The sequence below is a fragment of the Bacillus rossius genome, chromosome 6 (assembly GCF_032445375.1).
Source record: "Bacillus rossius redtenbacheri isolate Brsri chromosome 6, Brsri_v3, whole genome shotgun sequence".
Classification (NCBI taxonomy): Eukaryota; Metazoa; Arthropoda; class Insecta; order Phasmatodea; family Bacillidae; genus Bacillus; species Bacillus rossius.
Window position 1 is genome coordinate 11,220,937 of NC_086334.1, and position 24,567 is coordinate 11,245,503.

Here is a 24,567-nt window from a genome sequence, read left to right on the forward strand (position 1 = left end):
CCATCCACCATGTTTTAAATTATTTAAATTGTAGCTAACCTATCCTAATCGACCGCAAAATTTAATGCCACACCGGTTTATACAATGAGATAGAACGGGGGAAAAAAAAGCGAGCATGAACTTCGGGGAACTTCGGGTGTGGCTCTCTCGTCTGTTAAATGAAGGCTTCCCTGCTCCCGCCACCCTGCCAAACAAACTGTTTGCGAACAAAGGAACACGGCCTTCAGACGTATCATTCATGTTTCGCTGTATTGTCCGATGTATTATCTGTATTTGCCGATCTTTTTGCAACTGTCGTCGTGGTCAGCATATTGCGTTCGTCTATGCTATCATTTTTTCTATCTAAAATTCCTTCCACGTAATTCTGTGTGTTGTATTGACTTGCTCTCCGAGTGTTTATGTAGTCATCTTTGTCGTCCATTCCTGAGGATAATATATATATCAACCAGCATAAACAGCAACGGCGTTATGTCTCAGATACAATGTTAAATGAATGCCGCTACTCGCAAAAGCCGCACGAGCTCACGCAGACTTTAAGGCATATTTGTAATGAGAATTTTATAAATACATTTTCTTGTTGTATTTCATCAAAATCATCATATTTTTCTTCTTCTTAGGAGACGGAACTCAAAGTCGCCATTTTGGTTTCAGCCGATTCGATAAAAAAAAACTGTATCACTTGATATTAAATTGTTTTAGCTTTGCTTGAACACAGAACTTAATTAAATACGATATCTTATTAATAGAGACAGACTGCTACAAATAGTTTAACCCGTAAAGTAATAATTGGTGTATGTTCCGCGTAGCTAGGTGGCGGTCTAGACCTACATGTCGCTAGCCACACCCTCTAGCTCTCTGACGTCACCAGCTTCTGGCTGACGTCACACCCAGGGGCGTAGCCAGGGGGGGGGGGGGGGGGGGTTAGGGGTTCAACCCCCCCCCCCCAGCACCAAATCTTTAATTAATTTCTTATTCATCACTCAAACAAATTTCAAAAATAAAATTAATAAAATTTTTACCATTACAATATTTAAATTTAAGTATCGAAAACTGCTAAAATAGCACTATTTTACACCTTAAAATCCACATTTTCCCGGGGGAGGACCTCCGGACCCCCCGCTTTAATAGGGGGGGGGGGCGCATGCTTCTTAACACCCCCATACACAAATTCTGGCTACGCCACTGGTCACACCCACTGCCGGCGGATGCGTTCACACGGCATGCACACGACTGTTGCACTGCCGAGCGTGCCTATCACACCGTCACTAATTGTCGCCAAACTTGCGCCACACATTATTTTGTTTAATTAACGCCGAGCTCATACCAAGTTCATTTTGTGTGTTTCTACGGCCGGGATACAATTTCACATATGTATGAGGGGCGTACGCAAAAAAATAAACGGAGGGGGCGAAATGTAAGTAATATAAAAAACCCTAATCTTAAAAAAAAAAAAAAAAAAGCAGGTAAAGAGGTTATTCCCCTCCCCCCACCACAAATGAAATTCTACATACGCTCCTGATCAATGGTCATATTTTAAACACATTTCTGTTAAAACAAATTACAGTGCGGGAGGGAATAGCAATCTCGTACACGCCTGCAAAGAATACACAGTATGAGCGAGACTTTCAGAACTCGCCACAGATGTTAAACTTGTAACCCGGTAACGAGCGAATTCCTTTGATCTTGTTACAAATACACTTATAATACTTAACTTGGACACAAAATTTGGCGTATAGTTAAAAAAAATGCCTTCGGTGATACATATATTCAAATTGTATTTTCAACTACATTCCTTGGCGTAGTTTCTGCAGCCGCCGCTAGAATTCGGTGCCGGAGCAGCTACGTCGATTCGATTCGCCGAGCGATAACAGCGAAAGATTTTTGAAAGTATGTACTGAACCCGGGCTTTTGGACTTGATCTCCGACAAGGAGTTTTATTAAAATAGCGAGAGCTACGATGGTAGACTTCAAAAAGGTGTTGGTTGGAAATCGTTATGTTGTTGCGCTACGAAGAATCGGACAACAAAATATACAGGCGATATTCCCAGCTAAATTAGTCCAGCAATCGGAAGCGAATGTGAGCGAGTGCTCGGACCTGCACAGAGAGCGACAGTGACCTGGATGCTGCACACACTCGCCCAGTGGCGGATCCAGGATTTTGGTTTGGGAGGGGCTTGACCCAGCTGAGGCTAGGCTTTATCAAGGCAAACACTAAAACAATAGTGGACCCAGATGCTTTTGGAGGGGGCTTGATCCGCTACTGCACTCGCCGGCCTTCGCCGCCGGGCAGAGCACTGCTCCCGGCAGCCAGCATTCCTCTGCGTATCGTCACGACACTCTCGTCCGCGCAGCAATTTCACTTCCGTGCTTTGTTCGAGAGGAAGACCTTCGCGAGAGTGAGAGAGTGGCTAGTGCTTCTAGGCGAACAACGTCACGTTCCTCGGGGCCACCGCGCGGTTCACGTGCCCTGAGACCGTCCCCACTTCGATTCCCGCAGAAGTGAACTGTCAATCTGCACCGCGGGCAGGAGCGGGGCAGTGCCCTCGGCCAGGGCCGCAACTTGAGTCTCTGGCAACCGGGGCATGAATGGATTCATGCCCCCCCCCCCCTATTTTTCTTGCACATACCACACCAATAAAGCGGATGTCCGGGGGGCCCTCCCACGGAAAAATGGTGCTATTTTAAGTATTTTCCATACCTACATGTAACAGTTTCTAACCTACTGTAACTTCCATGCAACAACTTTTTACCAGTTACCATTTGTAGTAGGAATTACAATGCAAGCGATTTCGGCGCCCCCACGGCTTTGCGCCCGGGTTGTATGCCCCGCTTGCCCCCCCCCCCCCCTCCCTCTCCGTTAGTTTCGGCCCCGCCCTCGGCAGTTGTCCTGTCTCGGCCCGTGGAGGGCCTGCGACGGTTCCTTCCGCTCGGAGGAGTCAACAGTCGCCGAAACCTAAGTCGTGGTTCCAGCGGCTCAACTTCAATAAGTTAAGAGAAACTCGTACCAACCGCCATGCGCATTGACGCGCAAGTTAACTGCGGCGACCCGCCACAAGTGACTCGCGAGACAACTAAAAAGCCCATCCAATGCGAAGCGGCCACCTGACCAACCAGTTAACTTGCACGCACACGCTGTCTCTCAACACTAATTAGGGAATTTAAAGAGTAACTTTGTTTGCTTTCAGCCAAGTTTTATATTCGAAGGCAAGTTTCCCGATGCAATGCAATCCGCAAATTGCTGATACGGAAAAGTGTTCAATGAGTAGTTCGCCATAAGACATGGTTATAATAATTGTCGGTTTAAAAAAAAAATCAGTTTCTCAGAAGACTCATCCCAACTCACAGCCTGAGTATACAGATGATAAATGTCAACTAAACAGATTTTAAAAAAGACGAGGTTTCAGCGACTTTTTAAAAGAAAACCCATCCATCTATCTAGTGATGCATGGAAGGAGTGAGAAGATAGCACGAGGGACGTGGCATCTCAAAGCGAGTCTGGAGGGAGGGAAGAAATGCGAGGATCAGCCGCCAGAGCGCTAGTTGCAGTCCGGCCAAGCTCAGGCCAGCCTCGCACGCGAGACAACTTGAGGCAGTGCACATTCACCGCCGAGGGCGTTCCAGTCCGTCGCCCGCACTCAGCGGACCCGACAAGCCTGCAGGGTGCACATTAAGCGAGCTTCAACAAGTGACTGCCTGCAGCATGTTTGGTACAGTGAGTCACGCGCTGGAGCCGATCAGACAGAGCGCGCGATGTGGGTCAGGGCCAGCGGCGCCGGTCGATACCCCGGGTGCTGGACCTCAGGAGGCAGCCTGCCGCCGCACTGCACGTCACACCCGGGTGCCCGGCTACAGCTCGTCTTGGTCTTGCTGCGCCAAGGGAGACCTAAGATGCACATCAAGTTCTGCCATTCCCGATCACACCCGAACATTTCACCTACGGCCAACCTCGGGATTTGTTCTATTTTTGCGCAGGAAAAATGAGTTCAAATATTAAAAGTGGTCGGTTAGGTTAGCTACATTAAAACACTTTAAAACACTATGGACGGTTAGTTAGGTTAGTATAGCTACATTAAAACAAACAGACAAATATAAATATATATAAATAAAACCGAGGTTGGCCGAAGGTGAATTGTTCGGGTGTAATCGGGAATGGCAGATCTTTATGTTCATCTTAGGCTTCCCCTGCGCCTAATAGCGCTGTGCTCTGTTGGCACAGCATATACGCCATAGAGCAAAACAGTTCCAGACACAAGTTTTTAATGTACCGGAAATATTTTTTCAATGTCCGACGGCTACAAATAGTGTTTCTTGTGAAATAACATTAGGTGTTTATCACTGCATTATTTTCTTTCAGGATAACTACAGCTGTAATAATACTGTCAAACGCTAAATAATGGTCTTAGAAATACCAACACATAGTAAAAATTAAAATATATATATATATATATAATTAATAATAGAATATTTTTTTTTAAATATAATGTTAAAAAGCCTGATAGTATCGATCTCACAAAAGTAGGCGCCATTTAATCTGTACTACAAACTAAGAATGTGCCATATTATATAGCCTCGTCACTCAGTGCCCTGTAACACACACGGCAGACACCACGGTCTCATTACAACTAACTCGTATTGCGACGTGCAAATAATATTCTATGCTATTCAGTATACAATAAAATGCCGCTCCCTAGAAATGTATTGATGGATTTCAGATTCTCTACGTAAATAGTTTGTTATCATTATTTTCGATTAATATCGCCAGGACAGAGCGCAGCAGACGGAAGTTTGGGTCAACACTGTTTCTGCGGTAGTCCGACCGCTTTCACTTCCGGGACAGCGAAAGTAATTGGAGTTTTAACGACATCTCATTTTAGCGTGAATTCTGGTACACTGCATTTAGCTTGCACATGACCGTCGCTTCGCCAGTGTTTGAAACCACAGGTCCAAATTAAACACACCACGGCCGCCATCTTGAAAATTCGAATTTTTTATGCTAAAAAATTAAGAAAATGTTTAAATTAATAAAAAAATTATCAACGAAAATTCTAATAAAACATGCCAGCATCTTGGATTATGATGTCACTGTAGCCGTCATCTTGAAAATCCGTAATTATTTAGCTACAAAATCGGGGATGAATTTAATTAATCAATTTTAATAAAATTATAATTAAAAAACACTCTTACATCATGGTTTCCTCAGTTCGAACCCGGTGAGGGAAAAAATAAAAATGGCGACAGATCCTTCCTCCACAGAAGCCACCACTAATCCTAAGGTCTATATATCGCCAGCTAGCATGACGTCACGTCCGCCATCTTGTTTTCATCTGCAGGAGGCCGTCATCTTGGATCCAACATACATATTGTTTTCGTCTACTAGAGGAAGCTGCACCATATTAGTTTAATTTTTACCGGTTAGTGCAGAAGATTATTTATTGCCAGGATGTCTGCCATATTGGATGCTACCTTGAGAATTCGTAATAAATAACCTAGAAATAACGGGAAAATTCCAAGAATCATAAAAAAAATCGGCATTTAATCAGAAGTCTTTCCAGGAATAATCAGGAGCACACGGAGAAAACCATCAAAATATTCGCAGGAATAATTAGGAGTACATGCAGAAAACTAACACACGTTTTCCTTAAATCAATTTTAGTAAAAATAAAAAAGAATAAATAATTATAAAAATTAATTAATTATAAAAAAAATAAAAATTTCTTAAAATAAAAAAATTAAAACTTTAAGAAAAAAATTCAAAAAATTCAGCCAGCATGTGAACTTCTTTGTTCACAAGCCATAATTTTATTCAAAGTTTTTACTTTTATTTTCAGAATTATTAATTTTTTATTAATTTTAATTTGTTTTTTTAATTCTTGATTTAAGGAAAACGTGAGTTTGTTTTCCGCGTGTGCTCCTGATTATTTCTTTCAATATTCTGATGGCTGAGGTTCGTCAGTGTTGTCGTAGATGTGTTGTTCATAATATCTGTTTATCTTCATCGTTGTGTTCGTATAGTTGCTGCGTTGTCTAGGTTTTGTTGTCTGCCTGCAAGTACTGTTATCGTGGAAACTGTCTCGTCGTTGCTAGCCTACCGTGTTCGTCTGTGTTGTTATTATCTAATTCATTACTAAAATTCCTTCCACGAATTTCTTGTGCTGTCTGAATTTCAAGTTTGAATGTGTTCGTCTGTGTTGTCCATAATACCTGTTTAGGTGCACCGTTGGGTTTATCTGTTTGAGATAGCTGACTTTGGCTTGTTCTCTGTGGGATTACGTTTTAATTTTTATTTCTTAATTTGCACTCTTGAAATTTTTTTTCATGACAAACAGTGCAAAACAGCGATGGCGTATGTCGAAGAAATTGCATTGAATCAAAATTCTCCACTTCACGAATCATTATTAAGGAAACTGCTAAGGTTGGCAACGCCTATATAGAGCCAGAATCAATCAATCCCCACGCCTGGCTGTCAAGAGATCGTCCTGGGACAGCTGCTGGGTCCGGACCGCCCGTTTGCAAGCAGTTGGCGGGCAGCTACAGCGTCCTTCACAGTAACCGTAACAACCGTAATGCCTGTGTGTGTGATTAAATCATCAGAATTATATTTTCGTTACCATACAGTAATTTTACTATCGTTCAGAGCGTGTAAACATAATATTTCATTAGGTGGAGTGGCCTATTTTCAAATAACTATATTTTTAATAATGTTCGCAGGCTTTCACGGCCATTATCTGAAGTAGCTTGGCTTTTGGGTTGTAGCCGTGTCCTTGGCGAATATATATCTATATTTTTTGACGAGACAACGTCAAATAAATCGACGAACGCCGGCTGCACGCACGAAAAAGTGTCCCGTTACGCACATTGTTCCTTTACGCTGTGTACCGTTACGCACATTGTTCCGTTTGGCTGTGTCCCGTTACGCTAATTGCACGCTTGCGCCGCATCTATCTCTCTTCCACTCGACTGTTTATAAAGTGAAGTGAAAAGTTAATGTGGTTTCCATTGCTTATTACAACAACAATTTAGGCAATAAAGGTTAATTATTCTTGCATTTTTTAAAAATCTGATTACTAGTATAATTTCAAGTATTTATTATTTTATTATTAAAATAAAAATGATTCAATTTTTATTGATAAAAGTATGCAATCATTTCATCAATGTTTTGTTATGACGTCACGTTAAACTATCGTCCGTGAACCGACTTAACACACAACCAATTTTTCTTTTATATGGATACGGTATTTATTTGAAACCAGAGCCCACTGGGAGTAACTCCACTCACCTCGCGGCGCGCGGGACGGCAGCCCAGACACATGGCCGGCGGCGGGCAGACTGACGGAAGGGGGGTCTGTCTCCCCGCGGCCCGTCACGGTCCCCGGGGGGCGCGCCTGTCGCCAGTCACGTGCGCCGCGATACAGCACGTCGCTGCCGCGGCCTCTGGCTCCTGTAGCTCGCGAGCCAGCCTGCCTGTCTGTCCTTCTCTCACTAGATAGCGCACACGGTGCGCTTATTGTACTCTCTTAACGATTCTTCACCACCGGAAAACCAGATTCTCATTCTAATTCAGAGCTAAATCTATCTCCATATAAACTTATAAATTGAAAAAAACTTTTATCGTTGAATTAACTAAAAATTAAAAAAAAAAATTAAATTTAGGTTTTTGTCCAACAGCCAAATCATGCTCCACAACTGTGTATAATTCAAAAGCACTCTTCTTTCATTTACGTAATGACTACATCCTAAAAGTAATGATAGGAAATTTAAGAGACAAATGATATTCAACACCCAATTACTAATTTTAAGTTCATTATTCATATAGTCTTTTCGTAATGACTATGATTTAGAAATTACTATATCCTAAAAATATGTATAGAAAATCTATTACAAATTGTTTTTACTAATATAAATTTTAAGACAAATGATATCAAGCATCCTGCGCTTTTAGTTATACAGAGTTGTGAAGCATTATTTAATGTTTGGACTAAAAAAATAAATTAAAATTGTATATTTTAATGTTCAGTTCATACAACGATAAATGAGCTTTTTTTTAAAATTCTTTTAAACTATAAGTTTATTTTATTTTTGTCAGTCGCCAAATTAAATAATAATATTGACGATGAGTAATTGAAACAAATAGCGGGGTGTCCCCTCTAAGAGCAAAGCTCTACACTCGCGCGCAGTCTCTCGTCGTGCATAGGGCAACTACCAGATTTCAGCAATGACCAAAACGTCATATGGCCAAAAAATGAAAATAAATTTAATGCAAGGCCCTTGAGTGCATTCTAGACGGGGACGCACCACAACTCCGAAATACCACAACGCCGAACGTACAATAACGCCGAAAACCATAACGCCGAATGCCAAATTGACTACAACGCCGACAACTAGAAAACTGCTGTGTACCTTAAGGGGATTGGTGCACCAGCATCGTATTAAAAAAAACAATATATTTGTTAATGATTCAGCTACTAGAGAAGATTTGAACCATTCTGGTGTAAAATTATTTTTTTAATTTTTTTATTTTAATTAAGTTATTGCTGATTTTCGGGAATTTTTTAAATTCAAGCTTTATTAATAAACTATAAAGAATTCAGTGGTAAAACTTCCGCAGATAAATTTTCAGACACGGGAGATATGACTGTGACCATTATTTTATCTGTAATCATTATTAATTTAACGTATTTACAATTTGAATTTTAATAAATGAGCTGCTACGAAATTGCGTGATATTCATTTGCGAATTTAATAACATTCGCGTTTTCATTTGTAATTCAAACGCCAATATATCTGTCGGCTGAATGATTGACTTTATTTTAGTCTTTAGCTTATTGCAGTCGGACCTAAAGTAAAAACGTAGCTGTAGAAGTTTGAGCAGCGTGCAAGCTCGGATACGAGAAATTATGGAGCGCGCTGGACAGTAGTGACACCTTGCGACAGTTTCCCGAACTGTTTGCAGCCAGTGTTTTCTCTCGTTCCCACCCTACCTCAGCTGTCTGCTGTTTACGAAGGGGAGACGGGATTTCGCGCGAAACTGATATGAAGGTCAATGTACTCATTTTCAGTAGATAAGAGAACGTGTTTGGTCTAGCTCGGCGTATAATTGAATGGTTATTCTCTGTTATTATTTAGCACAGTGATTTAGCTAGATGTTTTTTGTTGTAAGCGTGAGATTTATTCAGGAATAAAATGCCGAAGAAACCTCCACCAAGCATAGTACACAAAAGAACAAAACTATCGAAAGCCATTAGAGCGCTTAGAAAAAAGAATAAAGAAAGATAAGAGATTATTTTATTATAGCTTTTTTACCATACATTTATTTTTCAGAGTTGCGTATGTACAACGCGATGGACGCGATGCGACAACATAAAGATGTGTAAAATTGTAAACATGCTTTTTTTTTTTCAGCAATGCGTGAACCATTCATAAACTATACTCAACATGTATCCGTATGATTACGTTTGAATTTTCTTTTATGACAGGCATCAATGTTAACAAGTTTATTAAGCCACAATATACTTTTTTTCAGAAAAATAAGTGTAGCAGAAAACACTCAACATAGTCTCACACAAAATCAGTTTACATGAATGCAGTTTTAAGAAGTAAGCTACGTAAATAATAGTTAAACATTATTTAATATATGCTGGTAACGTTTCCAAAGTATCAGCTTCGCCTTCATTCACGAACAATATTCGTGGCCTTATTTATTTATTTTGCTGGCGTTTCGTTGGTGACTGTTAGGACTGCAAAATTAGTAAACATTTTTCACCCTATCCTGAGTTAAAATCTAAGTGTGCGCGGTTAGATGAGGACCAGATGTGTATCATGCTTACGCCTTTACACTCTACTCAGGGGTGCCCACAAGGGGGGGTATCGACGCAGACTGCGTCATTAAAATTTTTAAGGGGGGGGGGGGTGGTTAAAAGACGAGAAAAATGTATATATTATTTACATAATTATAGCTTCTAATGTGAAAATACGATTCTGGTGCTTTGATAAATGAAAGGGGTCTTGTAAATCAAATTGGCAACCCCGCACTTTCCTCAACAAAAGCAGTTTGGTATCTGTCGGTTCAGGATGGAAATATTACCTGATATTACCAAAATTATTATTAGAAAATCAGTTTTAATTAATGCAAAATGTGATAAAATATAATACTAAAAAAGTATAATATTATAAAATAATTGAGTAAATCATTTAGAAAATGGCATAACAAATTCGGGGGGGGGGGGCATAATTAGTTTACGGGGGGGGGGGGGTGAGTCATAGTGTTTGGGGGGGGGGGGGGGGAGGTGGGCACCTCTGCTCTACTCATGCGGGTATTAACCATGCGCGTAAGGGCGTGTTGCCAATGACCTGTACGATAGTCAATCCTCTACGGACTCGAAAAATGTCACCTGCTCATTGGCTACTTGACTTGTGGCCGAATTGAAGAAGCAGTACAAATGTTACATGCTTGAATTCATAGCGAATGGAAACCACAAATATTTACTGATGTAGTGGTTGGTAAAAAAAAATATTATTCGTATCGCGTCCATCGCTTCGCGCCATGGTGGCTCCTATATTATATGGATTTACAAAATATAACGATTCATTTACGACACTTAAGATAAGGTGTGTAGGATTTTAAGAATTCACTTGAATTAATATTTAAGAACATATTTCAGCATAACTTGTGAAGACGCTCGTACAGACGGCACCGGTTGTGATGACTCATTGTTAGGGACACCTGTATTTCGAGAATACATTTCGTGTCAAGGTATTTCACAAAATGCTGTAGCTTTTCTCCTGTGGTTATTGGCTGAGAGCGGTGAGAGGTGTCGTCCCGCTCTTGACGAGGCCAATGAGAATGTGGTCACAGTACTGCTGCACCCTCACAATTTGCCTTTCCTCTTATAAAATCTACAGTATTTTGTGAAATACCTTGACACGAAATGTATTCGCGAAATACAGGTGTCCCTACTCATTGTTACCAGAGCAGGGGCCATCTCGTGTACACGAAGTGGCATGCGAAACCTCAACACAACTCGAAAATCAGTGAGTGTTACATTGAAATGTGTCCGATACAAATGTTCAGGAATTATAATTTTGAAATCGAGTAGAAATATTCCTGCAATTAGCATTAGGTATATTTTAATAGACATTGAAAGCGAATCATTAAGTAGCTTCAAAATCCAAATACCGGAATACAGATAGTCTGTAACAATACAGACCTCACCGACTAGATATGGTCCAGATTGTTAATACTAACACATTTGAAAAAAAACTGACTAGTTAATGAATATGTTGAAATTTTGTAAACCTGTTACTTAAGATGATTGGTGATGTAATAATGTCTCTTGGAAACTACATAAGATTTTAACTGCTTTTATTTCTCCATAAATTCGCAAATCACCATGGCGGCCAATTTACGATCACGATTTAGTTCTTAAATTTTAAATTAGTTTATTTGTTGAGAGCCTGGTACAATGTATCTGACCACTAAAGCGATCCGAGCCGCGTAGTGTATACTACTGCGAGGTTGCAGAAGTAGGCTCGGGTCGGGACGAATTTCGCTGTGAAGAAACAAAGGTTTTTAATACATAGAAAATTATCCCAAAGCCGAAATTTGTACAGTAGTAGAATGAACATTTCTTAGTAACACGTCAAAAGTGTAAGTACTGCCGCAAACCTTGTGTGTCACACCGAAAACGAGTAGTTAAGTCCAAAATTAAATTTTTTTGCAACGATCCACAATAATGGATATTGCAAATGCAGTTTATGGAGTAGACCTCAGTATGGAACCCAAAATAATCTAGAAACATTGCCCTATCTGAGGATAGTGATAAAAAGCACGAAGTTTAACATGTTTCTATAAAATAGACCTTTTAAATCATTAAAGTTAACGAATTCACTTTCATTCAATTTTAAGGAAATATAAATACATCTTACATAAACTTAAAGAGCCCAACGTGGAAATCGCTTAAAGTAATCGTTGTTGCACATTTATTCATCTTTAAATTGGTATATTTTTTAAGTGTCTCATACAATTAGTCTGACCACTAAAGCGATCCGAGCCGCGTAGTGTATACTACTGCGAGGTTGTCGAAGTAGGTTCGGGTCGAGACGAATTTCGCTGTTAAGAAACAAAAATTTTTAATACATGGAAAATTATCCCAAAGGAAAATTTTTGTACAGTAGTAGAATGAACATTTCTTAGTAACACGTCAAAAGTTTACAGATGAAACCTTGTGATCACACCAATAAATGAGCAGTTGAGTCCTTAATGATAATTTCTACAATGATCCACAAAAATGTTTCGTAAATTTAATAACTTTAATACTTTTTTAAGTCGGTTCTCATTATGGCACCAAAGTAATATAAAATAAAGTCCTACATGGTAACTGTGATAAACACCTCAAAGTTAAAACGTCCTATTATTAAATTGGTAATTTTAATCATAAAAGGTAAGAAAAAAAATATATTTTTTTATAGAAATTTGACTACATGTTACATAAATATGTTGAGTGTAACGTCAAAATCACTTCATAAATAATGTCTGTGTTTTTTTTTTTTTTTTTTTATGGTTTAAATGTGTATATTTTGAGTGTCTGGTACAATAGTCTGACCACTGATGTATTTCAAGCTGCGTAGTGTGTGGTGCAGCAGTGTTAAAGTCGCTCGTGCTGGGACGTTTTTTGCTCCAGAAAACTAAGGTTTTTAATGTATGGTAATTCCAGACTGAATTTTACTCTGAAAGAATAAAAGTTTCCTAACTGCAAGTGATTTTTGCTGCAAACGTAGATAAAAATCTTCCAGGATGCAATTTGCTTAGGTAAAAATGTTAGTATGATCGACTCTTTAATTTATAAATTATAAATAAATAACAACAATAGAACTTCCCGGAAAGTTGTGATAAACTGACGATATTGCGCGAGTAGCAGACCCGTACGTGACTACAGAGAAAGGCTATTTTCCTTGACCGTTAGGATTTCTGGGACGAACACCCTCTCACAGCTGGGGTCATAAAATACGGTCAAACTCTTGCAAAAACATCCACCACCGCTCTTTGCCACTAGCAATTCAACGAAGTAAGCTAGGCGCAGCACTCCAATGAATTAACTTAGAAAAAAAATTACTAAATATGTAATTCTATCAATACATTTTACAACACAACTTATGTATTATTTATTTTCTGGAAAAAAATAATATTATCATCCGAATTATGTTATAAAAGTGACAAAACTCAATAAGCACATTAACGGTGTATCGTTTTCTTCAATTGTTATATAGTAAAATAATTTCATACAATTAAATATATATATTTTATAATATAGGCTACATTAAAATTTTGCACAGTTCTGATCTAAAATAATATAATGTATTAGAAATAAAAAATAATTATATTTTTTGGTATTAAAATAATTTTTAATAATAAAATTTTTGTAACAAAATACGAACACACATATATAAAACCAGAGGTCCTCTAGAATTTTGATTTACAAGTTCCAAGCAGAAATTGTTTATTGTTAATTTTATTGTATCAAAAATCATTCATATATAAAAAAATAATATGTATATCTCAATAGATGTAACATGAATACACCCTATCATATGCATTAAATATATTTTAAGTAATCCATGAATAAGACCAAGTTTATTGAGTGTCGCAGTACGCAGCGTGTTTCAAAGCCCGCCGGCCGTGAAAGATCAGTACGGCCGCAGTACACTGCAACGCTCGGGCAGCTTTAATGAGGCAACTAATTATGCTAGACTCTTTATAAATATACTATATTAAAGCTAAAAGTATAGTTAAAAACATTTATTTAGACATTTTTTCGCATTGGGCTCTTCAAATCGGTGTAAATCGTATTTTTATCTGGGTGGCAAAGATAAAAAAAAATATGTCGTGAATTAATCGCTTTATATCATATATATTAAAAATTTAAATTTTTTCTAACATTAATGGGTGTATTAAAGTTTCTAGATTATTTTGGTAAGTTTATGGACAGTCTAAATTAAAAACTGTATAAATGGGTAGCATTTTAATGGACTGATGCAAGTTGCTGTCACCTAGGACTTAAATGCAAATTTTCGGTGATAACGCACAAGGTCTACAGCGGTAAACTTTCGGTATGTTATTAAGCATAGTCCACTCTACCACAGTACAAAAATTCAGCTTTGGACAAATTGTTCACAGGTTGTCTTGGTTTCCTGGAGTAACACGAAAGTCTACGCGGGGAAGGGCGGCTACCTGATCCGAGAATGAAGGATAGGGCGAGATGGGAAGCGATAAGAGCTGGTTGGGTGTCCGTGTTGGAGAGAGAGATAGAGAGAGAGAGAGAGAAAGGCGATTTTGTGGAAGACCTTCGAAAGATTCCCGTTAGATGGCAGGCCTCAGAGCTGCAACATTCGACAACCTCCCCTCACAGAAGCTCTCTCGCCACTAACTTGCCAAATCTCACCCGCTAGCTTATATACGTGCTGGCTGGCCATACAGTAGTAATAAACAAGCATTTATGAAACACTTAAGCTCATTTCCAACAAATTCTGACGAATGACTGTTTTTTGTCCTGCACCAATCCCCTTAACGCCGAATTACCACAACGCCGAAAAATGTCATTGCAGGACTGCCACAAAGGTTAGGTTAGGTTAGGTAAGGTAAGGTAAGGTAAGATAAGGTAAGGTAAGGTAAGGTAAGGTAAGGTAAGGTAAGGTAAGGTAAGGTAAGATTAGGTTAGGTTAGGCTAGCCTAGGTTAGGTTATGTTAGGTTGTGGTATTTCGGCGTTAAGATACATTTAAGAAACACACATATTCATTCTGTTGTTTTTCATTTTGCTCCTGTAGGCCCCCCCCCCCCCCACCCCTTTTCACCGCAGCAACATTTTTCGGCGTTACTGTATTTCGGCGTTGTGGTACACAACAGTTTTCTAGCTGTCGGCGTTGCGGTCAATTTGGCATTCGGCGTTATGGTATTCGGGGTTATTGTACGTTCGGCGTTGTGTTATCTCGGCGTTGTGTTATCTCGGCGTTGTGGTGCGTCCCCGTCTAGAATGCACTCAAGGGCCTTGCATTAAATTTATTTTCATTTTTTGGCCATATGACGTTTTGGTCATTGCTGAAATCTGGTAGTTGCCCTATGCACGACGAGAGACTGCGCGCGAGTGTAGAGCTTTGCTCTTAGAGGGGACACCCCGCTATTTGTTTCAATTACTCATCGTCAATATTATTATTTTATTTGGCGACTGACAAAAATAAAATAAACTTATAGTTTAAAAGAATTTAAAAAAAAAAGCTCTTTTATCGTTGTATGAACTGAACATTAAAATATACAATTTTAATTTATTTTTTTTAGTCCAAACATTAAATAATGCTTCACAACTCTGTATAACTAAAAGCGCGGGATGCTTGATATCATTTGTCGGTCGGTCGCCTGTAGCCACTGCAAGCAGTGTAGCTGCGACTGCCAAGTGCGGGTTTCAAACTAACACGAAGTAAACTTTAACGTACTTACCTAATGAGTATAGCTTTCATTACATACAAGTTACGTCCATTCACAAAAAAAAGGGGGGGGGGGGGTGGGGGTTCTGTAAAGTCGGTTTACGGACGATAATTTTACGTGTTAACGTCATAAGAAAACATTGATGAAAAATTGCATACTTTTTTAATTTTCAAATATTATTTACAGTTTTTGCAAATTTTATTTAAATAAATTGTTTCAATGTAATCACGAACAATTAGTTCAAAAGCCCGCCTTGACCTGTTTGATATTTCAGAAGATTTTTTTTCGCACGGTGGTTGGCCGGTTCTTGCACGCTCGGCTCAAGCGGAACGTGACATTTTTTTTCGTGCGTGCAGCCGGCGTTCATCGATTTACAAGACGTTATCACGTCAAAAAGCAAGTATGGTATCGGGAAGCTGGGGCATGCAGCAGTGCGAGGGACTGCAGCACACGTGGCGCGGCTCGGCGACTGCCGTGGGAACCTCGGGCCACACGCGACCGGCGGGACCGGAATAGCCGCGCCCCACCAGGCGGTCCATTCACAAGCCGGGCCACAACAGAGGCTCTCCGAACACGACTTACTTCACGCAACGTTCCTGGGCCTACACTCTAGCGGGACACTTCCACATGTCGTATCTCAGTCTCGGCGCGGTGTGAACGTGACTCAAGCCCGCCAGTGAGGCACATCGAGGCACCCCTGCCAGGGGGGGTGTTTTGGGTGTCCAAACACCCCCCGAAATATTATATATATATATATATATATATATATATATATATATAATGTACTTATGACAAAATTTACACTTGTCTAGCTGTTGCAAATGCACTTAGAAGAAACTAAGAAAGAACCCTTGAGCCGATAACCCTTAATATTCAGCAATGAGTTTTCAACAGTGTCATGTTAAAAAATATCATAAAGTCGGGACACAAATATATGTTATTTAAATCCAATATTTTAATTAAGGATGTGCTTAAATAGCACCAAATTGCACATAAAAATCAAAAATTTTCCGGGGGAGGGCCCCCGGACCAGGGTGTAAGTAAACACCCCCCGAAAAGAAATCCTGGCTATGCCCCTGCTCCCTGGGAAACACACACGCTCATGGCCCCCAGCTGGCCAACGCCTGGACAGAAGGGAGGCCTTCTCCGAAACCACACGCACATACACAGACATCCCTTTTACAAAAACAAATTAATTTTTTAAACTAGGCATCATGTTGGGAAACAGGCCTGTTACATACAGTATCGATGCATGCGCGAAGTGCGAGCAGGACTAGATGTAAAAATAACCGCGTGAGGGACGGCTGAGGCGGAGCAGAAATAGCGAGGCACATATAACGATGACTGCGGGGCCCTCACACGACGCGACGCCGAGGCTGAGGTGAGGGACAGCTCCTGGGCCGGCGGACGACCCGACAGCCGCCAGCGAGCGCTGAGGAACACGCTGCCCTGAACTCTCGGATGTATGTGTGTTCCACCCACAAAGCACTTGCCACTTGCCACTTGCAGAACCCTGCAAGGCTACTGGCCGAGGGGAAGCACTTAATAAGAGGCCGCATACATCATATGGTTATATGCAGGAGAAACCACGGCTGTAGGTTCGCCACGACACAATATGTTGAAAACATAACTACGACTAAAGTGCTTTTCCCAAGGCTGATATACATCTTTGAAGTCAAAGCTGAACAACATTTGTATTGTATAAAATAGAGAAAGTATTGAAGATGCCCAGTGTTCAATATTAAATACCTTTTTCTTCTATTATTTAAAATAAAAATGTTGTTCAGGTAGACCTTCAGAGATGTATACCAGCATTGAGAAATACTTTAAACCGTAAGTCGCATGAATGTGTTCAAGTTATTTTGTCATGACGAACCAGCAGCTGAAGTTTGTGTCATATCCACACTTCCCTGAATGGTGTCACATACCCTCATGCAACCCTTAAGCAACTCGTCTTCCCACTGGGGTGGGCCGGTAAGGGTGGGCAAGCAAACAAGGGACAGGGTGTGTACCTCTATAGCAGTGTTCAAAATGTGGGATTGCCTGTCATTCACAGCCACACTGCCCTAGCTGCACACCAGTGCACAAATGCTAACCTGGGGTAAGGTCGAACTTAAGCCCCTACAAAGTGCAATGGTCATTATTTGAATAACTACATGCGTACAAATACATCAATATGTAAACATTATTTAAAAAATTTAAAGAAAACTACAACTGAATAGTTATTACTCCTCATTAAAATACAATAAAATAATCCCTACAACAACATGCCAAGTATTAAACCACATAGTTGTGTGGCGTGCTGGCAAGACACTGGCCTGGCACTCCACGACTCAGGGTGGGATCTTGATGCGTCTCCCAGAACTATGTTCTCCGCGGATCCCTGAAGTCACTACAGGCCCTGGTCTATGCTAAGAGCCGGACCTAGTCTTTCCTTCGCCCGGGGCAGAAACTGTGATTAGCACCTCCCCTTCCACATTTTTGAAACAGTAATAAACTTAACAGGCATTATTTGTTTTGCATCCATGCACATTATATGCAAAATTTTAATTTAATATTTTTATACGTACCGTCACCAGTGTTATGTTTCAATTCACATACTGTGTTTAAAGAAATTATATTGTTCAAGGTTCAATGGCCACAAAAAAAAAAACTTGTAGTTTTAATTGTGTTCCATTTTTAAATTACATAGGTACTGAAAAATTATTTGCCAAAGTAATAAAAAATTAACTTACTTTTACTGTTGTATTACCTAAATCCTATACATATTAAAGGCCCAATCAGGACAAATATAATGTAGGCTACCATCTTCAGTCACTTAGAACAATTTTTTTATATTCCTTATTTTTCACATATTTTGTTGTTTAGAAAAATTTGTCAACCTATTCAGCACCCCTCTAACCAGTCCCCAGGCAGGCTGCCCCCCCCCCCCCTTTCCAAATATAGCCCCCATAGATGTTACTGTCTCCAATGAAATCACTATCAAAAAGCTAAGCCTAAAAATTAAATGCTCCCATTAATTTGCAAAATCTGTCTGAAGACTTATGCAGATGAAAATATAATAATAATACTCAAACTCCATACCATTAAAAAAAAAAATTACTTAAAAATCTATTTATTTTTATTACAACTGTGAAAAACAAAAATCAAATAACATTAATATATGATGTTTAAAAATGTATGAAAATAAATGTATTCACAAATTTTTTACCCTCGCAATAAAAAAAAATTTCTTCATAAATTTCATAAATAACTCTAAAAAATGTCTTATTTTAATTTTTTTTAAAAATTTTGGTAAAAATCTGTAGTTTACAAACCTATGTATGCTGCAATTTATTTCTTAGAAAGTCATGAGGCCCAAACAAAAAAAAATCTTTCAAAAGTTCCTATTATTGTACTGCTGTCTAACAATTTTAAGTTTATAACATTATATTTATTACATTAAATATTCTTATAAAAATTATCACTGAACTTAAATAACCTTACATCATATTCATGCACACAAGTGCTAGCGTGAAAAATACAAATTTTTATTATAAAGGATTATATCAAAACACTGTCTAAAAATTAGAATTAATATTGCAAATTATGAGGCCCGGGCACTCTCTATCCACAACTCTGGTCTTTGTCCTTCACAAATATTCTAAAACAAACAATTTAGTTCAGAGGTGCTTGTTACTGAAGTAACAATAACAAAATTCAAGTTGACTACAAAATTGGTTATATGATAAGTTATTTCTACAATAATTCCAATGCTGCCAAATGGAGTGCTGTTCAACCAGAAGTACCAGATTAAAGTGAAGCATCTGTATATCATCATGGAGTTAAAAAAAAAAAAGCATTTCAGAAAATAACAACTCAGACTAGCTTATTACATTCAACATATTTCATTTGCATATATTTATGGAAGAAAAAATGTATATTCTATGATTTCTGAAATTTTAATGAATTTAATAGTGGGAGTGCAGTCATGAATTCCAATCACTAAGGAAAATAAAAGAGTCTGCTCTACTGAAATAAAAATAAAAAAATGACAGGAGTTTTATGTCACTATTCATAAATTATAATTTGGCTTGTTTATGATTTACTGAAATAAAAATCTGCACGAAATACAGAACATTTTACTCACATAAAAGAGCAAACCGTCATGCTTGAAGGCCAGGGATGAAAGTGTTCTGAGCACCGGTGCCGACTTGCGCCTAGGTCTCTCTTCCGTGGCGTGCGCTTGCTGTTTGTCCAACACGGTGCGCACCACACGGTGCGAGGCCCGACGCACATCATTCAACACCACGCCGATACGCGAGGACAGCATAGCCCACTACCCAGGTCCATACATCCAGCGCACTCAGGACACTGCGCCACCACACAAACCAAGCTCATGTGCAGAGTGATGCAACAGTGGCAAACAAGCACTAATGGATTCCAAATAACTCCCTCAAACAAGAAAACTTTACGGCTGACAAGCTGCTACAACAGTCCACAAAGAAACTTCATGTCGCGACAGTAACACACTTGAAAATCCTGATTCCTCCACGAAAAAAATCTAGAAGGCTTGGATCAGCAGAGACTGGTATCACAACAGCATCTAAAGAAACTGATAATGCAGTCACATTTCCGATAGTCATTTCTAGCTTAGCTTTGTATCAAAGTTGGAAATGATAAGATAAAACCAACATTACGGCCCAGATAGTAAAGTGTAAATAATGTATGAAAATACAGATTTCAAAGGCAGAACCTAATTAGCATGTTTGCTTTTGGAATATGTTCATTATAAAAAAATTTCATAAGGTTAAATTTTTGGCATAACCAACAAACGGCCAGCCAATTAAGACTCAATCACTCCAAATACAGCTGGCTGCATAAATAATGACACACTATGCCAAATAAACTCTAGCAAACAAAAACTACCATCATAAATTTGGTTCAGCTCATTAAAAAAAAAGTGCACACACAATTATGCCCAATATCTACTAATACTAATTATATACTAATTCATTTACTTTTACGCAGACTTTAATATCAAATTTAAAAAAAAAAACTATTTTAAACCACAAACTATGAGATTTAAAACAAAAATTAGGGTGTTGTTTCTACTCTGCCTAGTTTCCAGTAAGTGCTGTGCACTCATGTCTCAGCAAAGGAAGATTAAGAAGCTAACCCCCTCCCCTCCCACATAGACATGACCTACCAAACCACGAAGATCATGCCATGAGTGGTTGAGATGTGCAACATATCAGAGTGGCATCTGAACATGAAGCATTAAAAAAAAAATTGAGATTGGAATGGTAGTTCCATTTCCATTATCCATATCTGTAGGTAAATGTATGTTTAGGTGGCTGAATCAATTGTTTTTAAAAAAAATTAAGTTTCGGAACCAAAATGCTGGCACCGCCACCTGACACCACATCAAAGCCCTATTGTTTCTCTGGGTATGACAGAGAGCCTGCATGCCAGCTCAGTGCCTCACTCGAGGGTTACGCGGTGTCCCCATGTTCCTAACCCACCTGACACACAAGAACACTTCAGACCACCTGGAAGCATTCTTGGTGCATACTTGTGCTAATATGCACCAGTTAGAGTAGGTAGCTATAACATATAGGGAACAAATTGTTAGAGCTGTCAATAAGTCTGTTAAAAACTGCCAATTTAACCTATCAAACAATTATAATTTAAATAAACAAAATCATTAAATACAGTTATGGCATGAATGTTACTTTTAAAGTAAATGTATGTAATGTTTAATATGATTAAGTTTTGAAAGTATGTAATGCTGTAATGAATGTTGTCCAATTTATGAGCTGAAAGACTGACAGTCAGAACAGCCACAATTATAAGGTTCCGCTGTTGGGTGCTGAACCATAAAAATTGTAATTTATTACAAGGTTAAAAACTAATTTGTAAGTTGTAAATGAGCAATCATGCTGAAATGAATACACCGTCAGAATGTTGTGCTAGCTTAGTAACGAACTCACCTCACTGCGTGTCCAAGTGTGGTGAGATCATCCAGACCCTGCAACACAAAGACGTAGTTTTTTCCTTCCCGACTCCCTCGTACATCTCCGGAGCTGGAGAACTCAACACACGAAAATAAAGGGACATCTTAACAGCAGCATGGTTCAGGCTTTTATTTTCAGGGCTGGATTTGTGTCTCACTGCATTTAAAAACAGTCTACTTAAAGTTCGTAATATGAATTCTAATAAACTAACCACTTACAAACGTGAAATTTTACTGGTACCAACAATTTTACTTACTATACACCTAAAGATATTGGGGTGGACTAAGGTATGTATATTAAGACTGATAATGAGTGATTCACCACTTCTAGCTCAGAGAATCAAACAATTTAGTACATAGACATATTGATGTACCCCCTTTTCCATCAAAGCTCAAATGTTTGCAAGTAAAGAACCAACAATTTTAATATTAGTTTCACAGATCCATATAACCCACCTAAATGCACAAAAATAGGCAATTCAAAAACCATCTTAGAAAGAATATCAGGGCTAATAACACTAAGGATTGGGAAAAAGGGGTAACTGCAGCTGCTGCAGAGAGGATTCGACAAGGGCAGAGGGGATTCTACACGGGCAGTGGGGACCATGAGGGGAAGTTGCAAAAGGTGTGGAGAACGAAGAGGATAATCACTCATATCAGTAATTTTAAACGTACGCTCTACGTGCTCTACTAAAATAAAAATATGTAAATTACATTTTTTGAGATCTTCCTTTTAAGGTTAAGTTAGCAACATTAATTAAAAGCAATTTGTTTGGACAAGTAGTACTAAAAAATACAATTTTCCGAATAACTTTTCACAGTAGTGTCACTACTTTAAGAAATTACCATAGTGGGTCCAAACAAATGGAGAAAGTATTAAACAAAGAGTAAATTAAAGGTTTATAAGGAACAGGGAGGCTGGTAGCTGCTGGGGACTAGGATACATAGAGGTGGGAGAGATCAGGGATGGAAGCTCCAGAGGGACTGGAGGCGAACGGAAAAGGGTAGGAACGCTTTTCTTGGCAGGACAGTAAGGGAGTGGAATGGGTTGGATGAAGAAATGGTAGGGGTGAAAGATGCAAAGGATCTGAGGAAAATGCTAAGGGGGGAAGTGAGTGAAAAGGGAGGACTCTTTGCCACCGGGTGAAAGCCCAATTAAAAGCATAATAGTCAAATTCAATACCAAAAATATTTGTTGGTTAATTCATGTTCCTTAGGAAAAAAAAAAAACAGTTCTCAGCAATTAAAAAATTCTGTAAATTCATTCAAGCCTCAAAAGGACAAAGGTTGGTAAAAAAAAAATATATATTGTAGCTGGTGGATGGGTGTAAAATATCTTTAATATATTTAATGTCCTTCCAAATATTTTTCTATTTAAATAATTATCTTAAAAATACAATATTCTGCAACTGTTTGGTTTTTTTTCAAAGGTTAAAAAAATCCCGAAACGTGTTAAGGAAAAATTCGTACAATACTGAAATTGAAGCAGCTTTACAAGAAAGCTTTCATATTAAGAAAAAAATAAATACATAAGACATCATTCGCTAAAACCCCCACTTCGAACCCTGCAACCCAAATGCAATTCACGTGTACTAACTGGCCTATTGGACTTCACCGAAAATAGAAAATAGCTGAAAAATTCTCACTGACACTCATGTTAATATGTCTAGTGTTATAATTCTGTATATATACTTCTCTTACGCGTACATGTTTATCACATTCAGACGTGATCTTCCATAATAAATCATTTCACGTTCTTTAAAACACTATAATCTCACAACAGTCACAACTGCTTCTGCCAATGACGTAATTTGCCATGGCCTGTTCGATTGCAACTTTAACGAACATTGGCGGATTCACGATTCAGGATTATTAGATGTTGATTTCTTGCTGATTTTTTTAATGTGCCTAAAAACACTTTAAAATGTATTCGATCAATATTTAAGATTTTTCACTGATATAATACCTATTAAAATTAAAAACATTTTAACTTGAGAATTTATGTTTGAATAATACACTTGGCAATACTGCCAAGTAGTCAATAGAAAAGCTGTCAAAGTTAGTTATAAGTTTTTCCTTTTGTTTTTATTTATGCTAAAAATTTCAACTGTTTGATATAAATCTGTAAACTTTAATGTAGGGTGTAACTGGCACGTATGTTATTTTATTTTTAAGAACTATTAGGTTTGTAAAAAAAACTCGTAATCTGCGTCTTGCATTAGCTGGGTGAGTTTTGGTCAATGTTTTGGAATAAAGTAGGCTGCTCTTCTGGCCGGCAATGTACAGTGTGAATTTTTAGTTATTTTCAGTTTATTCTTTAATGTCTCATTACGTGTTATGAAAATATTTTATCTGTTAAAATTTTTCCATCTCCATGTAATTATTGCCATAATTTTACAGTATATGCAATAGCTATATCTTATATTCTTTTTAAATTTTGGGATTTGAAGTAGGACTACAAATTAAATTAACACAGAGTAAATGCAGGTGTTGTACACTTTACATTTGCACTTGTCATCCACCTTAGTGATTTTTTCTTTAGTTTATTGCAGTATGTAGATATTTTTACAAGGTTTGTTGCACAAAAATATTATTATAGAATAACTTTTTTTCCTTATAATTCATTTGTCAGGTACCAGCTTTGTTTGTTTATTTGTAGAGCAGATGTTAAGGTGTAGAAATAAAGAGAAATGTAGTATCCAGTAGATTTGAGCTGTGTGTTTCATAAAAGGTGAGGGGTAATATTACTATTTTTCACTGAGTTTTCTTGGAATAGGCCTACTCCCAGTCCGCCATCTGGGTATTCAACTGCTGATCCATATTACGAAATCATTCACACACTGTCAGTTTGGTTGAAAGCAATTATACTCACAAGCTGCCCAGTTGGTAATATTCTTACAGCGCAGCTTCTCTGTGAATTATTAATAAAGATCCGAAAATACTTTTGTAGAACACTAGAGATGCTCCTGTATTTACCCTGAAAATAGTGTTACTATATTTCTACTAGTTTCTGAGAAATCGCAGTTATTAGATTACATTACAATACCTGTGCATCGATGTGGCCGTCACAATTTTTTTCCTTTCCCGTGTGGGTTGTGT

The 24,567-nt window shown here is 38.4% G+C and overlaps 2 protein-coding genes across 7 annotated transcripts in view; one reads left to right on the forward strand and one right to left on the reverse strand.

The window, feature by feature from the left end:
• LOC134532624 (trafficking kinesin-binding protein milt) overlaps positions 1-19,800 on the reverse strand; it is a 108,320-nt gene extending 88,520 nt beyond the window's left edge. For 2 of the 3 annotated variants that reach the window (XM_063369224.1, XM_063369223.1), the window contains exon 1: positions 19,603-19,800. In XM_063369224.1, coding sequence (XP_063225294.1) covers positions 19,603-19,785 — 183 coding nt within the window. In that variant the 5' untranslated portion in view covers positions 19,786-19,800. Of the gene's footprint in view, positions 1-7,276; positions 7,313-19,602 lie in introns of those variants that run through there. The other variant, XM_063369225.1, reaches the window with a different exon arrangement.
• Positions 19,801-23,482: 3,682 nt separating this feature from the next.
• LOC134532625 (zinc finger protein 131-like) overlaps positions 23,483-24,567 on the forward strand; it is a 48,439-nt gene continuing 47,354 nt past the window's right edge. For 2 of the 4 annotated variants that reach the window (XM_063369235.1, XM_063369232.1), the window contains exon 1: positions 23,483-23,694. The gene's annotated coding sequence lies outside the window, so the exon portion shown is untranslated. The remainder of the gene's footprint in view (positions 23,695-24,567) is intronic. The other 2 variants (XM_063369234.1, XM_063369233.1) reach the window with 1 other exon arrangement.